This window comes from Phasianus colchicus, chromosome 8 (genome assembly GCF_987193195.1).
Source record: "Phasianus colchicus chromosome 8, bPhaCol1.hap1.1, whole genome shotgun sequence".
Classification (NCBI taxonomy): domain Eukaryota; kingdom Metazoa; phylum Chordata; class Aves; order Galliformes; family Phasianidae; genus Phasianus; species Phasianus colchicus.
The window spans coordinates 9063910-9082788 of NC_143443.1; the positions used below are offsets into that span (position 1 = coordinate 9063910).

Sequence of the window (18879 nt, forward strand, 5' to 3'; positions counted from 1 at the left end):
GTTATCAAGTAAAAAGAACCTGTCTGTGTTTTTGGGGCCAAGTTTTTAAAAAGTATCTCCTATCAGCTTTATTTCTTCCACATGGAGCTGTGCATCCAGCAAGATTTATTAGGGTGTATGAATGATTTAATGAATACCTGCAAAGAACGCTTAAACCAGCCAGTGCTTTAAATATGGAGTCAGAGTTTGCAGAATCAGAGGACTTATACTGAAATTTGTCTATTATGTTGGGCAAGTAGGGTGTTGGGTTTTTTTTCTTAAAGTCATATTAATGATTTCTGCTTTGAAGGCCATTTTGTTGTGATTATGTTCTTTGCTTCCCCTCCCCAGCCCTTCTAAACTTAAACAACAATTAGCAATTACAGATATATAATCATGTATGCACACAAAGATGGATTGTGTCCATTGTTGAAAGTATTATGGTGCACAGGTAAATATTTCTGGCCAACATAAAACCACAAATCTGGGAGCAGTGGTGAGAGTTGCATTACATGCTGCCAAATATAAAAATCAAAATAATCATATAGCAGGAGGAGATAGGATACATGGCATTTTGTATAGATGGAACAAGTGATTATCAGAGAGAAGCAGTCCGACATTGATAAGGAGGTGATCAGGGACCACGTCCAGGAGTCGCCAAGAGTGCTGTCTTTGTTGTGATCTTTGGGTTATGAATTCTTTTGGATAAGTTAGTTAAAATCTTGGTGTGGTAGAAATAGGCACTGTTAGAGGACGTGCTGGACCTTCTGCTGCTTCATGGCAATTGGTGCCGAGAACAAATTTGAGACTGGAATAATGAATGTTCAGCATTGGACTCTGCTCCCAGAGTGGTAACAATGAATCCATTTGGCCACTCCGCCTCTGCCCTGTGCATTAAACAGGTCTCTGCACATTGAATAGGTCCCTCTTACCCAGGAGTAGTTTAGTTCCATGTCTCTATATACCCCCTTTGTCTCTACTGCCAGCTGAGTTTTGCCAGCTCTTAGTGATTTTTCCACCCTCTCTTCAACTTTTCTGCTTGGCAGTCCAGACACTGGTGTTCCTGATGTTCCTTCTGAGGTTAGACCAAAAAAGGGGAACCTCCAGTGTGGGCACTGTTAATTTTCTGGATAGTGCTGTATGTCCTTAGGAGAAGGTGCTGCTGTTTGGCATTGGCTACCTTTGAGTTCTTACAATGCTGCTGTGATACTTAGGAAAGCTGCCAGGGAAAAGGTGTGGCTAGAATAATAAGGTGTGGCTAGATAAAGAAATCCCTTTGACATCATTGCATCATTTCCTTTTCCACATTAAAATCTGACCATCACAGATGTATCATCCTTGTCTCAAGCACACAGTTCAGACACAGTTCAGACTTCGTGATCACAGTTTCTGCACCTGTTCTTGTGGAATAGTTTACTGAAAGGACTAAATACAAGGGAGGAGAGAAAAACAGAGTGTAGTTGAACTCAGTACCCTTCATATTCATGTATGGGGCCACTTGGAAATTCTTGCACTGTTTTTTCAATACCGTGATAATGAACAAGAAAAAAAGTTCAAGCTCCTTTACTATATTAAACATGGTGTAATTAAATATATTTCTAAAGCAAAATGTAAATGAACTTTTTTCCCCTTATATAACTATAGGCAGCACTCCTACTCAGGTGAGCCTTAAACTTTTCAGAGTGACATATAACTGAAACAGAAATGTTAATGTTTGGTAGTTGGAATGATATGAATGTTAGGTAGCATGTAAGTATGCCAGTAACAAATTCTTTGACTGATATTTGCTTAGAAATCCACGTAGGTCAACAAATAGTGCTGAAAAACATTTAAATGCCACATTCTCTGTAAGTGACTCAAGAATTTCTGTTCAGTGTTAGTTCAAAGTTCTAAATGTTTCCATGCAATCCGGGCTTGTGTTAAAATTCTGTATGCTTGTGGAAATCCCCTTTGAGCAAACCTCAGATTTATATTGGGTTTGTTACCTTTGTTTGTGCTAATTTTCTAGAATATGAAGTTAAATCAGAGTTTATAAGGAATAAGGAGTTAAGTGAGTGATATACATTTTGTTCTTCAGAGAGAAATTATTTTGCTTAAACAAATGTTGATATGTCTACATTTGATTATATGATTTGCTATAAGCTTCCTAACAAGTCAAAGCAGAACGAGATTTATATGCTTTTTCACCAGAAACTATTTCATGCCCCAACAGAAATGACTCCTTTTCTCAGAAACCTTCCAAGTTGAAGTGGGAGGAGATAGATTGTAAGGAGATGCTACCTACTCAAAAACAACCTCACATTATCCAAGGTGTGGTTGGCTTTGGCAGCTAACCAGGGGGAAACGTAATAGTTTTCATATCACCCACCAAGCCAAGCTATGCTGAAGTAAAGCATTGTTTAACTCTTATGTTGACTGGACTAACCCTACCTGTATTCACAGCTGCATTTTCAATTAATATGAATGACAATATTATGTATAAGATAGAGTTAAAACTAACCCCAACTTTCAAGTTGAGATCCAGTATAAACAGCGTTATGAGAATGTACTGCAATAAGGAGAGCCTGTTTACAATGGAGCATGAAATTTAAGTATGGTATAAGGAAGTAATGATATGTTTTGACTAAAAGACTGGCTAGAATACTTCAAATTCAAGTTATGTAGAAATGCAGTTGTAAAACTGATAGCTTTGATGTGTTTTTGTCTGCATACTGATGAAATATTCTGGTGTTACAATAGGCTACTTTCACATAGAGGTAACCAAAAGCTGCCTAACACTGAAATTCAAAAGAAAAATTGGCTTACTTCTGCACTCCCAAATTGGAAAACGTATGTTAATAACTTAATTTGGATGATAAAAACATGAAAAATAAGTCCTTAAAATACTGTCTAGTCAATTTTCTGATAAAGTAAATTTGTTTTCCCATTTGTGATTAAAATGACCTACAGTAAGATTTTTTTTTTAACTAGGTGTTAATTAAAAATATGGAAATGGATTTGAAAAACATTGCAGTTCACAGTGGAAGAATTACCATAACTGATTTGTTCTCACAGTTGTGCCTGTTTTGAGATGTTTTTAAGATGTCTGAGTTACCGGTTCTTTTTCCTCATGATTGTTTCCAAAGCAAAATGTGATTCCAATAAAAACAGTAATTGAATTTACAGTCCACAGGAAAAATTGTTGTTTTAACAGAAACTTACACATTCAGGCGAAGACTTCATGGTTTAGATCTGATAATAAACAATAAAAGCTCACCGTTTTATGTGACTGTTTGTCTTCAAAAGTTTTCTAATGTAGCATATTTTTAAAAAATCTATATTCTAGTTTTTAAATTATATAAGCAATTTTTTTTTACCGTTAGCTTGGAATCAATATTGTTTAGGTAAAAAAAAAATTTAATGCAACCTTTTAGATGTTAGAGCAGCTTTTTTTGTACAATCAGCTCGGAGTCAATCGATACAATGGAGCCTATTCACAACTATGCGCCTGATGTCTGGGAGGAGGGTAAGGAGAGCTGGCCTTGTCCTTTGGTGTGAGGGTGCAGAGCATGGGGCACTTGTGTGGGAGGCCTGTCTCCAACATGTCTTATATGGAGCCAGTGCCATTTGTGGAGGAATGGCTAGGAAGAGAGGGCTGTTCAAGAGCAGCTGTGGATAAACGCAGGAGGAGGGACCTCTATCCAACTTCAGGCAGTGACTACACTTTGCAGAAAAATATTCTTAGGGCTGACAGAAAGCACTGTGTGGCTGTAAGAGTTGGTGGTCGTGTTGCTGCATATGGTAATAGTGCTGCGTGTAGGAAGTAACACCCCAAAAAAACAGCACAGGATATGGCCAAGAGCTGCCTGACTTTTGCCATAGGCACTTAGGACTGAAGAGGCAGTGCTGTTGGTTCCTACTGAGTTCCTATAGCACTCCATTCAGCAGGAGAGGGAACTATGTCACACCTCCCAGTTCTGGGCAAACAGGGGTGCCCTAGTGAGGAGCCTGGTTTTGCTGTATTTCCAGTGGGGGATATAACAGGCTTCCCTTGCTGTGGTTCAAGGCAGGTGTATTAAGCAATTATTAGGCTTTTAATCTATTTTAGTGTCTCTGACTTTCCTTCAGGAGATGCTCAGTGCTGACGATGGGGGTTGATAAAGCACCTAGAGAGGGTGTGAGGAATACCATTTCTCTAAACATTTTAATTCCATAATCCACTTTGTTGCCAAAGGCACATACTCTGTCACAAGTAGGTTTTCTTTGAGCATGAGACTGCAGCAAGTTTTTAGCTTCCAGAAGGAGATACCAAAATGCACCTGGTCAAATAGCTTTTGTGTTTTTATTACTGTATTTTCAGTATTCATGTCAGATCTTTCCTGATTAAATGATTTGAAAAAAGGGATGTGCAACAAGGAAATGTGAATCTGTGCCACCATACACCTTCTGTATGCTAGTTGTGCATTATGTTAAAAAGAATGTACTTTTTTCTCAAGTGATCACATGACTAATTACAAAACAAACAAATGAACAATAACAAAAAAAAACGACAAGAACCTTCCCCCCAGATTTATTTTTCTGATATTTGTACTGTGGTTAGTGTGGAAAAGGCTCTTGATATACATACATGTAAATATATATTTTTTATTTCTTTTTTTTTTTTTTTTTAATTAAGGCTTTAGGTCTCCACTGAGTAAAGCAATACAGCCACAATGGGAGCTGGCTGCAATTTCCTTGTTGGGTGCTCTTGAAGTGGAAAGGTGGGGCTGGCACTTTAAAAAGTCCTGATGTATTTTCAGGGACTAAAAAAAGTCCTTCATACTTTTTCAAAATCTGTATGCACTGCTTTCAAAGGGTTTTGTTAACTTCGGGCATTTAAAATGGTGAGCAAGATTCCCCAAAATCAGGAGACTTAAAAATAATTGTTGTTTGGTTCCTTTTGCTTACAGTCTAGTTTTTGAGCTTTCAAGATTTATGTTTTTCATCTTTCCTCTGCAACCGTAAAAGCTAGACATGAACTTTATTTTTAAATGAAAGTTGAGATTCTCTTGTAATCCCTTGACTCTAGGAGATTTGGCAATGCTAAACGCAATCTGAATTTAGAGTGACCATTCCAAGGTGAATCATTTAGTGATGTGCCCTCAGTGTGAAAGCCAAGTGGGGATTTTTTTTTTTTTTGTCTCTTATTTTGTCTTTCTAAATAATCTGCAAATTGGCAGTAATAATTGGAAGCTTAGAAGCATATGACTCCAGCTCAGTAACATCAGGATTTTTGTGTTTTTTTCCTGGGACGTGAGGATATTCTTACAGAATGTAGGTATTAAGGGCATTCTGCATTAAGGTGTCTCTAGAGAGAGGGGGGCTTTGGTTGCTATTGTAGAAGAACCCTTTTCTACTCAATCAAGCATTAGTTGGCAGCAGTTCTTGGAGCAGCAAGAATATCCTGGTTGTTGCCCTCATACAGTTACTGAAAACAGCAAGAGGATATGTAAAAGCTTCAACTCTGAGGCAAAATATTTATAACTATGACAGTGTGCTTCCTTACAATTATTTATGGGCAAAATGTAGAAAAGGAGGAACACAAACTATAAATAATATTCCGTATGTAAACATAATGGCAGCAGCAAATTCTTTTTATTTAAAAATTAATATTGATGTTCATTAATATAAATTACCACATTTCAGATGACTCTGATGTCCTTGAGGCCAGATGTCACAGACTGATTTACAGCTTCCTGGGGGGAGGCGTAGATCCTGTTTTGTCAGTGTAGGCACCGAATTGCTTCACATAGCTATTTTGAACTAGATTAATTGCTGATGTATTGTCAGCAGAGTTGATTCACATCTCAGCTCAGAAATATGGAAAACTGTCTTTAAAATGTATTAACCTGAATTCTGAAATACAGGAAAAAAAGCATAAAGAATACCTTTGACTGACTGAACTTTTGTCTCATTTAAGGAACAGTGGTTAGAATACTCCTGCCCAGGAACATGCACATGGACTTTCCATGTACATCACTGGCAACTGAGGAACATTCTTCAGCGGCCAAGTTTAGTCACTCCTTAATCTTAACTAAGATTTAAACATTAATACGAATGTGTGCAGTGAAGACATTCAGAAGCCAGTTCTGCCATCTTAGTAACACTGCACGGATCATGTACCTGGATTAAGTTTCTGCGTGCCTCATAACATCCCTCAGTCCTTTGGATCTTGTAGATAGTATTGTTACAAAACAGGGCAGCAAATGTATTAGAAGAGCTGTCAGCAGCCTCGCAGAAACCTTGCTGTTGAGATCACTGTTGGGCAATGCCTTAAGAGCCTGGTAGAGTGGATTCAGTGTGTTTGCATCTGTTGGGAGGCTAAAGAGAGGAAAAAGCTGGGTTTGAATAAGGATGTGGCAGTGCTTCTCTGACCATTAGTTATTCATTCAAATTTAACCACATGAAATATAAGCACCTAACAAACCATATCTTGTAAATGCCTTTTATTCCAGCAAGTGAAATTCAGAAGATTGGTAGGTAAGCAGCTGGGCATGCTTAGCATGAATGGCAAAGTAATGTCAACTCTATATTAAATATTTTGTTTCATAACAAATATCACATATGAGAAATCTGTGCAGGTCTCTGAAAGCGTGAGGCCCTATGACATCCAGTCGGAAACTACACAGATGATATGAATATGGGGAATAACACACAAACACATTTTTAAATGCATCTGTCATCCATATAAAATCAAATCCATATCCCACTGAAGGACATTGAAAAGCTTTGAAAGATGTTGCAAGGCTTTAGAAATGGTCCATGCTGAACTTGGGATATTTTTTTCCAATCCTTATAAATAATTATTTTCTTATGTTTGGTAAGATTAGCTACAGAGAATTTGTGTTAAGTCTCTGTGGACAGGGGTACGGAATTTCAGATTATTCCGAGCTGAAAAGGTGGTTTAAAAATGTCTCTGTGATACAAAAGCCTTGTATCAAAGAAGCAAATGCACCACCACCCCAGTCTCTTTTCTCATTTAAGAAATAAATAAGCATACACTGTAAATTCTAATTTTCAGCAAGTATGTTAGCAAATCCATACTGACCTTGACCTCAGCTTTGCTAATTTTCAAACCCTGACATTTATTCCCTGAGTAGATTGGTTCCCTTCGTGCCACATGCATAAATACTGCAAACCTTTCCAATGTCTCGAATTAGAGTGTAAGTAAATAGCTGGTTTTAATCTACATAATATTTTGAGAGCAGACGTTCTGTGCTATGACTATTAAGATATACCCAGCAGCCATTTGTATAATACTAAAACCTCTTACATATATTATTAAAAGTAATGCTATCAGCCAGGGCTTGTTTTATGCCACAGAAACTTAAATAATAAAATACAGTGTGGATAAAATCTGCAATAATAGTAACTTAAGCAAAATTAATTCAAGTAACAGATAACATCTGGGGAAAAATGTAATGGTATATTGGTAAGTTATGCAAAGCTAATTTTATAATAACTACCACATCTGTGAAACTCATTTATTAGAATGCTTTACCAATCTTCTTTCCTGCCATTACCCTGTTTTAGAAATGTTCCTGTATGCTATTTTACTCATTGCTCTGCCTACATTTGTAACAAGGTAATTTGCTAGCTCTCAGCAAAGAGGAAAGTCTGCAGGCTTCTGTACTGCACAGCGTGACACTTTGCTACTTTGGCCTTTTTAATGCAAGCTTTTCCTAGAAGGAATTCCGGGAAAAAATGGCGGCATGTGGGCGTCAGTGCAGAGCAGTGTTTGAACAGGGGCTGCAGCCCTCAGCTGGGACTGTGCTGGGACTGGGTGGGAAAGTAAGGGTGGCACTGAGCGATGCTTCCCATGTGAAACTCTCGGAGGCTGGAGCAGCCTCCAGCCTGTGCCAGCCAGCCTGGTTTGAGGGGTCTTTTGGCACCCAGGAGTTGGGTGATACTGCATTTAACTCCTGCTCCTCTGATCCCTTTCAGAGCATCCCTTTCTCTGCAGCTGACACCGACGTGTCCTCTCCGTTTGTGCTCTGCCTCACCATTTCTTTCTGCCTGAGTTTTCTTGGTCCGCTGGACTGCAATGTGCCTGACTATATCGCCAATTAATCTGAAGGCGTTATCATCCTGCCAAACTGTTTCTCACATTTCAATAGTTAAATTGATTCAAAAGGACGCTCTGAGTAATACATCTTTGTCATAGTGAATAATGCTCAGATAATGACAAATCTTCAGGAATTAAAAAAATGGAGTATGAATTATTTAATGTAGGTCAGTGGAAGTAATTTGCCACAGATTTACCTAGACTTCAAAAATTAGCAACGTTTTTTTAAAAGCTGGCTTTAACTGTGTAAAACTTACTGTGTCTCCTTCCCAGTTTTTAAATGGATTTCACTACAGCACCATTGGTGCTATTAAACATGAGGTTTTGTTCAAAGGAAACACAAAGACTTAATTGTATTTTTTAAAGGAAAGTATTGCATCAGAAGGATTCATTTAAATACGTTGGTTGGCTTCGGGCTCTCACCGCAATTCATTTGTTCAGATTTTCCCCTGGACTTGTTAAGGACACAATGTATAGGAGGAACAATGCGGAATGGCATTTTTAGGTCACTATATTTTGGCTGTAAAATGTAGTACTGCTCATAAACTTACTACTAAACAGAATATTTCATATTCTGCATTGCAGTTTCAGAGACTTTTGAAAAACTTTTGGCTGAATATTGATACTATTATGGTTCATTAAAGAGCCTAGTTCTGCTGTAATTTAGTTATTTCTTAATGATCCAAGGGTTTTTATTAGACACAGAACAGATGAGTAAAGAATGGCTCTCTTTAGAGGGATGCACTGAAGTAAGAATATTGTTCTAAAACTGTATGTCTGAAAATCCTGTCCATACTACAGAAATGTATTAGAATAGCTAGGAATTGGTTTTAAAAACCTCACCTATTTATTTATTTATTTATCTATTTATTTATTTGAGACCAAAGTGAATAAGTTGAAAATGTTTGGATCTAAATAAAGACAATAGTAGAAATGTGTAGTTAGCTAAATGACCAAAAGAAGTAGTTATAAGGAAGCAGAAACTACTTGTGAATTCTCATCCAATTTAGCAAATATTTTTCATTGAGAAAATACAGGTTGAAAAATCAGAGAATGTTGAAATTCTTGCTACACCAAAAAAGCTCTGGTTTTATAAAGCATTGGAATTTGAAAACAAAGCTTCTGGTTCAGTTTAGAAAGAATAGCATTTAGTTCAGCAAAGGGCTTTTCTATTTTGATGAGAAAACTTAAACTTTCTATTTCCTTTGTCAGTAGTTAGACACCAGCAGAGTGCTGTAAAATTTTGGGTTACGGGTGTTGCTGGAAAGGATTATTGGTCTCTATAAAACCTATATTTTCCCTTGCTTAAGTTCTTCCTTCCTTTTGGGTTCTTAGAAACCTGGGATAGCAGTGTCTTTTTTGGGCTGGGTGATACATGGCAGAGAATCTTGAAGATAATGTCAGTGTCCAAACATCACCTCTGAAATGCTTTTAGGACTACGAAATAAGCTTTTAATGCAATAAATTAAACTGACGAGGTCATTGCTGTTTCTTTTTTCTTTTCTTTTTTTTTTTTTTTTTTTACCATAAAAATTACAGAATCTTTCATATTTTTTTAGCATATTTAACTGAAGCAGGTAACTGTAAGTGAGCCAAACACCAATCTAGCTGTGATTTCCGAGGTATGAGGAAATTTAATTTATGGGAGCTGCAATTACTCTGATGTGAATTAATGCAGCTGACTTGCACCATGCAAGCAAAATCCTGTTTTGTAATAGCTGACTCAGAACTGGAACATCTGCCTGGTATTCTCAGTGGGCACTTCCCTTTGCAGAGGCCCAAAACATACCATTAGTATATCGTTTCTTAGTCATTCAAAAGTGCCTTCTGTCACCCTGATTGACGTGTCACACAAATTAAAAAAAAAGAAAAAACAGAAACACAAAACTTTGGCCCCTTTGAGGACTCGAGGCAGCATTCTGCATCACTTGAGGGAGACCGAATGAGGATGAAGGACAATGCTACATCCAGGTACTCCTGGAGATTAAATGTCCTTTCCTTACCTGAGCGTTCCTGGAGCAGCAGTTCAAACACCGGCACAATTCCAGTGAGGTGTTCCCATGAGCACAGGAATGAGAAATGGGAGCAAGTTGATCTAGCAAAAAAAATTGGACCATCAGTGATTCTTAAATTACAGTCACACATTAAAATGTTTGATGCAGCGTCACTGCAACTTTACTGCAGCACACTCTTGTCACTGAATGTCTGGAGGGTCTTTTCTGAAGGTCAGGAGGATCTTTGATTCCAAAAAGCAACAAGATCCCTGTTCAGAAGTGAAATTTGCATTGTGAAGACTGCACATAATCTAGGCACCGTGTTTTCTAAATGTAATTATCCATATGAGTAAGAAGCTGTAGTGTTATGAAATTATGAAAATCATATGTTCTTTCCAAGTGTTATAAACAGGTTCTCTTGAGATGCAGCTAGAAATTAAAGTTGATCTATAATCATTTTTGGTATGCTTTCCAGTTCTTAGCACCTGGAGGATAACACACACACACAAAAAAATTATTTTTTGTAATTTTCCAAGCAATAATTAAATCTGAATTACTTTTTCTTTTCTTTTCTTTTTCTTTTTTTTTTTTTTTTTTTTTTTATATATATATATATACTGGCAGTATATGGTTGAACTTGCCCCACCTGCAGTTACCCCCTTCCCTGCTCCATCTGAGGAAGGTACATCTTCTGATATGTATGCATCACTCTCAGCATCACCAATAGCTGCAGATATGGAACCTAAGGTATGGAGTTTTGTTCCCTTTTTTTTTCTCCCAGCTATTATTCTGTGAATCTTCTACCATGTTTATTCCCTTTGGTGCCCGGTACTATTTTCTCCAGAATGCATTCACTTCTAAAATAAGTACTTGAATGAAATTGCTTTTATTGCATTAACCAGTCAGCAGAGGAGGACTTTTATTTGAGTCAGCACCTCTGGGCTGTCACCCCATGCAGCTTCATAACCTCAGCATCTGCCTGGCCTGGACAGTGAAGGAGTGATGCTGGCTGTGTCAGTAAAGTTCTCAAAAGCAGGCTTTGTGTATCGTTGCATGTCTTTGAGCTGACACTTCTCCTATAGAAAATGGGAGGATGTTCTAACTCACATATTTCTTATCACTGATTACTGCTAGGGGTCTGATCAAGGCCTTTTGGGAGAGCCCAGCCCAGAGGCAGAGTCCTTTGAGGCAGGTGCTGTGGCTGGTTTCACTGGTAAAGATCAGAAGCTCACAGTCCTTCCAAATCCCAAATGAAATTATTGGCAACCTTGAGGTACTATTGCTAAAAAAGGTTTTCACTAATTCTATGGTAATTAGCTAGCTCAGCTTTAATGAATATAAACTGTATTCATGCTAAAGCTGGCAAAAAGCACATCCATATGCCATAAGAATGTGAATTAGCCTCTATAAATAGCTCCTAGTTTAGTCAGCTTACGTGTGATAAGATAAAAAATATTCAGTAATATAACAACATATATCTTCAGCATCGCCATGTGTTAAAGAAACATGGGCCAAATCCTGCTCTGGGAGCTGTCAGTGATAAAATTCCTTTTCCAGAGTTCAGGATCAGCTGCTGGGATGGAGCATATGCAGTATGGGCTTAATAAATAAGTGGTTAGATGCACCTACGTTACACATCCTGCAATCCGTATAAGCATTAATGCACTCTTGCCAGTTCTAGACCTCAGTTGGTTGATGCGTAAGTGTTCAAGAGCTGTCTTAATGGAATGGATCAGTATGTGGTTTGCAGACTCTGAGGAGTCTGAGAGTTACTTCTTTAGGGTTCATGAAATGCAAGTAAGCTACTGTCAGTGGGCTTGAATTGCAGTAGGGTAACTGCTTTTCTGTAGAGAGATCTGTGAATTGAAACTTCTGGAAAGCCAGAAGAGTAGACCATTGTTATTTTGTAACTGCTCCCTCCAGCATATGAAATTATTGAAAGTAAGCCAACTAGAATGCGGCTAGACCATGGAAATGTTATGTGTGTTTATTTCAGCTACCAGGTGGCATTAAAGACTTTAAACTTCATGCGTTGTTACAGTTTTAGATAGAGCACAATGAACGCTGTAGGTTGAGCAGAAATGTATTAAATATATAATATTAACTGGAAATAGTGTTTACATGGATTTATGGATTATATATGAACTGGGAATATCAGTTGGAACAATGATACCATCATTAGATCTACCTACTTGATTTCACATTCACTTTCAGCGTGTCTTTATAAATGAGAGAGAACCTAGCCAGTGTAGTATTTTTCCTGTCCTACAGAACAAACAAAATGCATGATTTTCACCTGACCTTGATTTCATTAACATCACTGCTAAGAGCTTTTCTTCTTTACAAAACCTGCGGAAATTAGAGAAATGCATTAATAAGTAATAGCAGAGATTTCCAGGATGCACAAGCCAAAACATTCCTAAAGTGGCAAGTTACTGCAAGCTTTTCTGGGACAAATCCATTTACTGTATCAGAATTATACGAAACACATTGAGAGTGTGTCTCTAGACTCAGGATCAGATTTTGTGGAGCCTTTGAAGGACCTTTCAGCCATTTCCAGTTGTGTCAACAACTTTCACGATTCTTGGAAGGACCGTCTCATTTCACTCCTGTTTCTCTTGTCTCTTTGCAGTGATGTATGCTGATACTGAGAAGTGCACATAAATTCCCAATGAAACTCCAGCATTTGTGGTCTTCATTCTAGTGATCCTGCATTTCTAAATGCTATCAAATCAAGGACGGCTACACTTTATCACTACCATAGATTTCCATAAATTGTCTTAGAACCTTTGTGCCATCCCCCACAAATGTTGCATTGCAAATTAAGTGCTCAGAATCTACAGCAGTCTGGATTTCCAGAATATGATACACATTCATAATTGTGTTTGTAATTAAGAAAGACAAGCAACAACACAGGAGTATGTTTTTTATTGTTTGTTTTCAGTAATGTTTTCTAATTCCAGCAGTTTCAATAAAGTGTATTACGCTAGAGAACAAACATCTGCAGCAAAGGAAAACAGAGAAAACAACCAAATCCCAAAGCAATTTTTCTGATTTGGTGTTTATTGGTAAAGGCTGTCTGAGAACACAGGCAAATTAGCCTATCTCCCAAGACAAGGGTATATGAGAAATGGCTGTCCCGGATCACTTCCTGTCCATGGCACGCATACCATACTTTGGGGTCGCACACAGTAGTACGATAAAGTGTTATCACATAAGTACAGGCTGAAACACCGTTATGTCTGCAGAACACGAGGGTGGGTAGGATAATGTCTGTCTTACTGCACCGCACTGTGTCAAAACCACAAAGACAATGTGCAGCCAAAGATAGCTCCAGCATAATCACCTTTTTTTTCTTCTGATTTTCTTTACAGGCAGACTTAAATGAAAAGCAGCAAATACAAGAAGCTTAAACTTTGAGGACAGAAAAATTAAAAGATCTTAACTAGCCAACTGAGAAAGGTGATGTTGTATTTTTCAGAAACTGACGTTTGGTAGGCGATGTGCCAAGTGTCATTATTTTGGTGTACAGGAAAATGCTTCACTTAACTAGAAATAGTTCATTTCAGTTCCTCAAATTTACTCTCTTCTGACAGTGTTGTTGTTTAGCTTAGACTTAAGTGGGAGGCTGTAAACAGAAAAATATGTAATTCAAGCATGTTGAAGTTCAGTTTATTTCTGAAGGGAAGTCTAAATTAAAAAAAAATATATCTAGTTTCATTCTCTTTCTTTCTTCCAGTTGTGAAATATTTAACAGCTTCTGCTTTTTCGGGATACTTTGCTAGAAGGAGAATACACACAGAGAAAACATATTTGAGGTATTGCAGATGCAGTAAGGAGAGAATTTAATTGATGTGTAACTAAACACTTTCCACTATAGTTATTCATCAGCAATATTTTTCATTTCATTTTAAATTACTTCCTAAGCTTTCAAACTAATTTATTTCATTATTTTTTTTACTTCCACCAAAGTAAAATTGCATAAAAGAAGAGTTGGCACTTCTACAGTTGTCCCACAAAGACTGCCTTTTGATTTCCTTGGAATGTTTTCTGGAATGCATGTAACCTTTCATCTGAGAATGCATTTCCCACCCCTCTGTATGCTAACATGCTTCCATATTTTTCTCAGACAGATAAATGCTTTAAACAAAAGAGGAATCTCACTGTAGCATAAATCACATAAGAACAACTGCTTTAATGTCTATGTTTCTAAATCATAGACTCTACAAAATGTTATGTTACAAAACTCTGTGCCCTAGAAAGCATGTTGAATACAAACCATGCTTTCAAGCGGGAAGGCTGGCCCATGTGTCTAATGGAACATTCGAGAAATAGAATGTTACATTAATTACAATTTCATATTTTTTTTCTCGTTAAGTAACACATGAGGTTTTGTTTCACTTCACACCCATTTTTAGGATGATAATGAAAAAGGATTGCAAGCCTGACCCATCCCAGGCAAAAAAACAAACCACTCTGAAATAGCGTACCTGGAGGCCTTGTTTGCTGCTGCCTGCTCTGCACAGCCAGGAGGGGGCATTGCCTGCACGTTGTTCGCCAGAAGGAGCTCCAACGCTCAGGGCAGTACCTGCTAGCTGCATTTGGGTGCCAATAGCCTGGAAATAGTCTTCGGAGGACGTTAGATATGGGCGCTCAACTCTTGTAAGCAATTGTTCGAAACGTTCAGCGGGCAGAATATTGTGCTCGGTCTCATGCATTGAGGAAAATCCTTCTGTTGCTATGTGATCAGGAGAAGTGGGTTCTGTAACAGGCTCTGTAACAGTGCACTTCAAGTTTTCTTCATTTTTCTATCCTCTGCTGGCCAGCACGTTAATGCGGGCTTCCTTTCAGCTACAAAAGCTCACTTCCCATTGGAACACTGAAGTAATTCATGAGGAATTACTGGTTTACCCTATAAAAATCTTTATAAATATCTAAGATTCATTATTATGCTCTATGTTTCTTTAGTGCTTTGGAATATGATTTTTTTTTTTTCCTATGAAAATTTTCTGAAATCAAGATGTCCTTTATTTTGATATGTATATTAATTTCCCAGAGCATTATGCTCATATCATAGGTTTTTCTGGTTTTCAACTCAAAGGTAAGAACAGAGTTTCTGATAAGAGCCATCTGTATGGAGGGGGAATTATTTTTTAAAGTTTTTGCTGAGAATGTTATTGGCAATTTAGCACTTCGGTCAAATTTGCAGACTGCAAAATTCTTTCTTTATGGTGAAGCATAAAGAGACTAACGATGATTGTGTTAAGATCAACGCTAAAGAAAGGCTCTTGCCTGTATCTCTTCCTCCTTCTCCCAGATTTTGTAGAACTGGGAAATTTTGAAGTGCTTTGAAGATGAGAATTTGTATATAAACATCAAGTATTACGGCAGTGATTTGTTAGCATTCACTCTTAGTACATATGCATAACAGCTGACGTGCTGCAGAAATCCAAAGTGGAGTTCAAATCCCACAAACTGTATTTGTAGCTCTCTTCCTGCTGAGCTAATGATATTTGTAGCGCTCTTCCTGCTGAAATAGTGCTACCAATAAAAACAGCCCCAGGGGTTTTTTGGGGGGAATAGGAGGAGGGATGATTGGAAGGCGGAGGTGAAGGTGGGGACATGAGTAAAAGGTGGACATGACAGCTCTCTAAGCAGTCAGAGTACATGCTCTGACATGGCATATGAACATCGGTTTGAAGAATCCTTTCATGTCTTCAGAATGCTAATATGAAATGCAAAACGTCATGCTTTGGATAGATTGGTAGGAACAAAATGTTCAGATGCAATATGGTGCATTAAGTACAGTCTCCAGTCTGTATTCCTGGCTTTTCCATTGGTTTAAATCAGACTTGCTGTTTTTAAAGTCTCCCATGTCATGTTGAGTTACTGCTATAGTCGTCTCTAAAAATAAGTATACCGTCATTTCTGAGACCCACCAAAAGCTGAGGCTTTGGCATAATAATCTTCAATTTTTGTTACACTGTTGATATGACAGAGTTCTTTACAATATACATACCTTGCGTAGTTCTTAACAGGTTCCCACCCTGCAAAGCCTTTAAATTAAATCAGGCAGATGTTGTAGAAAAGGTGTGTTACACTTCTGAATAAGTGGGGTTTTTCCAGGGGAAAGTGGGTAGAAGAAACACTATAGTTTTTCCTACATAAGATATAATATTGATGATTTCTAGCATCTGCATGGTAAAATCCAGGTCTCTGCAAGGATTCTGTAATGAGATAGTGAACAACTAGTAATTATCTTCTAGTACAAGGAAAGCTTTTCCAGCAGTACTTTCCTGCACTACACTGACACAGGATGGAAGTTTTGAAAAGATAGAAAGCAGTTATTCAAATAAGAAGCTGGTGTGAAAAAAGATGAGAAAGGAGGCTAAAAGAGAAAATGTGTTTTTTTTACCTGTTCCACAGTATTTTGCCACAACTCAGCTCTCAAGCTTTTCTTCTCTTTCTCTGCACCAATACCTAATTTGAATTTTAAAATTACCACATTGTTTCCTTCCTAAAATTGTAACTGACATTCCTAGAAAATTTGCTTTCCCAGAAAAGCATTGTGCGTAGGCTGTAAATTTAGCTTTTCACAAGTGAGGAAAAGACATTTTCTTCAATAACCTACACTGCCAACGTGACCACAAAATGTGCGCAGAGTCAGCATTTGTCCGTTTAAATCAGACTTTTGAGCACATGATTCACCACCAAAATTCATTTATGCAGGTGTGGGCATTGTACTTATTTGAAAGGATTTATTCAGTTGAGTAGTGTATTATTTTCATTGCGGGATTTGGTTTTCAATTCATACTGTGTAACACAAAACTTCTTTGTATTATACACTAACATTGTGGGATTTTGTTGGCTTTTGTTTGGTTGTTTTTTTGTCATTGTTGTTTGTTGGCTTTGTTTTGTTTCGTTTCTCCCAGTGATATATTTTAAACTTCCTCAGTTCCAATTTCTGCCTCTTAATCCTGTAAGGTCCTTGGACTCTCCCGATGAGGAATTCATAGAATCACAGAATGGCTTGGGTTGGAAGAGACCTTAAAGCCCATTTAGATCCAACCCCCTGCCATGGGCTCGTTGCCACTCAGCAGACGAGGCTGCTCAGGACCCCATCCAGCCTGGCCTTGAACAGCTCCAGTGATGGGACATCCACATCTTCTCTGGGCAGCCTATGCCAGTGCCATTCCCATGATATCACTCTCATTCTAGAGAATTTTACACAAGCCACTGTGAAAGAGTGTGCTCTGATGCTACTTCTGCTATATAGAGCCTCCATAGCGTAGGCTTGATCCCAGGCTGTCATCCAGAATGTTCAGAAGTGTGTAGAAGGGGCTGCTCAAAAGAAAGGATGTGAATGTGGACCGTAGCCTCTCCTCCTCAGCTAGCTGCTGTTTATGGCAGTGTGGATATGACAGGTAAGCTTCAGCATGGCTTACATGCATACCAAGACTGTAAAGAATTCACAGCTAATGCATGCCAGTGTAGTGGTGTTTGAAAGGGATGTTTATACTCTCATTAGCACTAATCAGTGTGATGTGCCATCCTGAAGGTGAAAGATACTGCAGGTAACTGGGCAATTCACCCTCTCTTCTCTCACTTCCCCTCATTTTAGGATGGTGTTATAGCTGCCCCTGCCACAGTGTGCAACCACATCATTCTCTGGCCTGCTGGAGTAGGGAGGGGTTGTGCTGAAGGTGAGATCACCTTCACCTCTCTGCCACAATTTGCAAGGAAGTGACATCAATGACAAAACACTCAGGCAGCAGTGCTTGCCACGAGCAACTCAAAACTGTATGTAACATTTCAACCCACTTTGTCATGGCACTTCAAGTGTGCAGAGCAAGCTTCAAACTCCAGCAGTTATGGATTCAGATTACATGTTCGTGACAAGAAAAAAAGAAAAAAAAGAAAAAGAAATAATCAGAGGATAGTTGCAGTGACTCATATCATTGGGAGTCCCATTCAAATGCAGAGCATTAAACAGAAATTGGAATTAGTAATACTGCAGAAAGAACAGAATATAACATATTTGCAGGTTGGAAACAGCTTGGCTTTTTACAGAGTCGAATTAGTAGCCTGCTGCTTTAAAGCTTGCACTGTCACTGACGCAGCAAAGATGGCATTAAGTATGAGCTTTCTGGTTGCACAGAGTTCTGCGCTTGTAGTGTTGGCTAAGTGTGCTGGTACAAAAAAGGAAGGGTCAGCTGCTTTAAGTGCCCTGGCAAGGTGGGACAGGGGGAGCAAGAGGGGATGCCTGTGTTCTGGCAGAACACAGAGGCGATGAAGGAGAATGGTCTGTTGAAGTCATTCTCCTTAAATGAGTGTAGTACTTCTCTGCTCATGGAAAAATAGGCTGTCGATGTAGGATGCTGGTGTGGATGATGATTCAGGGCAAGAGGTTCTGGAAGTGCTTTGAAGAATCCTCTGGATGAGCCAGTACCTGCAGTGACTGCAAAGAAGGCCTCGGGATTTTGTGTCCCGCCACTGAGGTTAGTCTGTGAAAAAATCAGATTTGTAATTGAGCTCTATTTTGACCCTTTCTGAAGATGTATCATACAACTTTTTCTTAAAATTAGAGCTTTTAAACTCCAGCCAAAACAATTTTCATGTCTAAACAGTCTGCTTTTATGATTGCACTCATCACAGTGTAAGAACTGTCATGTTTAGAGAGAGCAGGATCCAAATCTCACAGACTCCTTCCTTTGTAATTGTTTAGGAGAGATGCTTAGAGAAGGCTATCAGAATGGGGCACCCTCAGAGTGAGGGAGTCTGACATGCCCTTCTGTTGATCAGTGCTTCAGAAACTTGTGGATC

The 18879-nt window shown here is 38.4% G+C and overlaps 1 protein-coding gene and 1 long non-coding RNA gene across 8 annotated transcripts in view; both read left to right on the forward strand.

Annotated features, from left to right (window-relative positions):
- CABCOCO1 (ciliary associated calcium binding coiled-coil 1) overlaps nt 1-13517 on the forward strand; it is a 217547-nt gene extending 204030 nt beyond the window's left edge. For all 7 annotated transcript variants that reach the window (XM_090144854.1, XM_090144850.1, XM_090144851.1 and 4 more), the window contains 2 exons: nt 10681-10803; nt 13431-13517. In XM_090144854.1, coding sequence (XP_090000980.1) covers nt 10681-10783 — 103 coding nt within the window. In that variant the 3' untranslated portion in view covers nt 10784-10803; nt 13431-13517. The remainder of the gene's footprint in view (nt 1-10680; nt 10804-13430) is intronic.
- Nucleotides 13518-15047: 1530 nt separating this feature from the next.
- LOC116226903 (uncharacterized) overlaps nt 15048-18879 on the forward strand; it is a 29252-nt gene continuing 25420 nt past the window's right edge. Inside the window, exon 1 of the long non-coding RNA XR_016468701.1 lies at nt 15048-18554. This is a non-coding gene — a long non-coding RNA (uncharacterized LOC116226903). The remainder of the gene's footprint in view (nt 18555-18879) is intronic.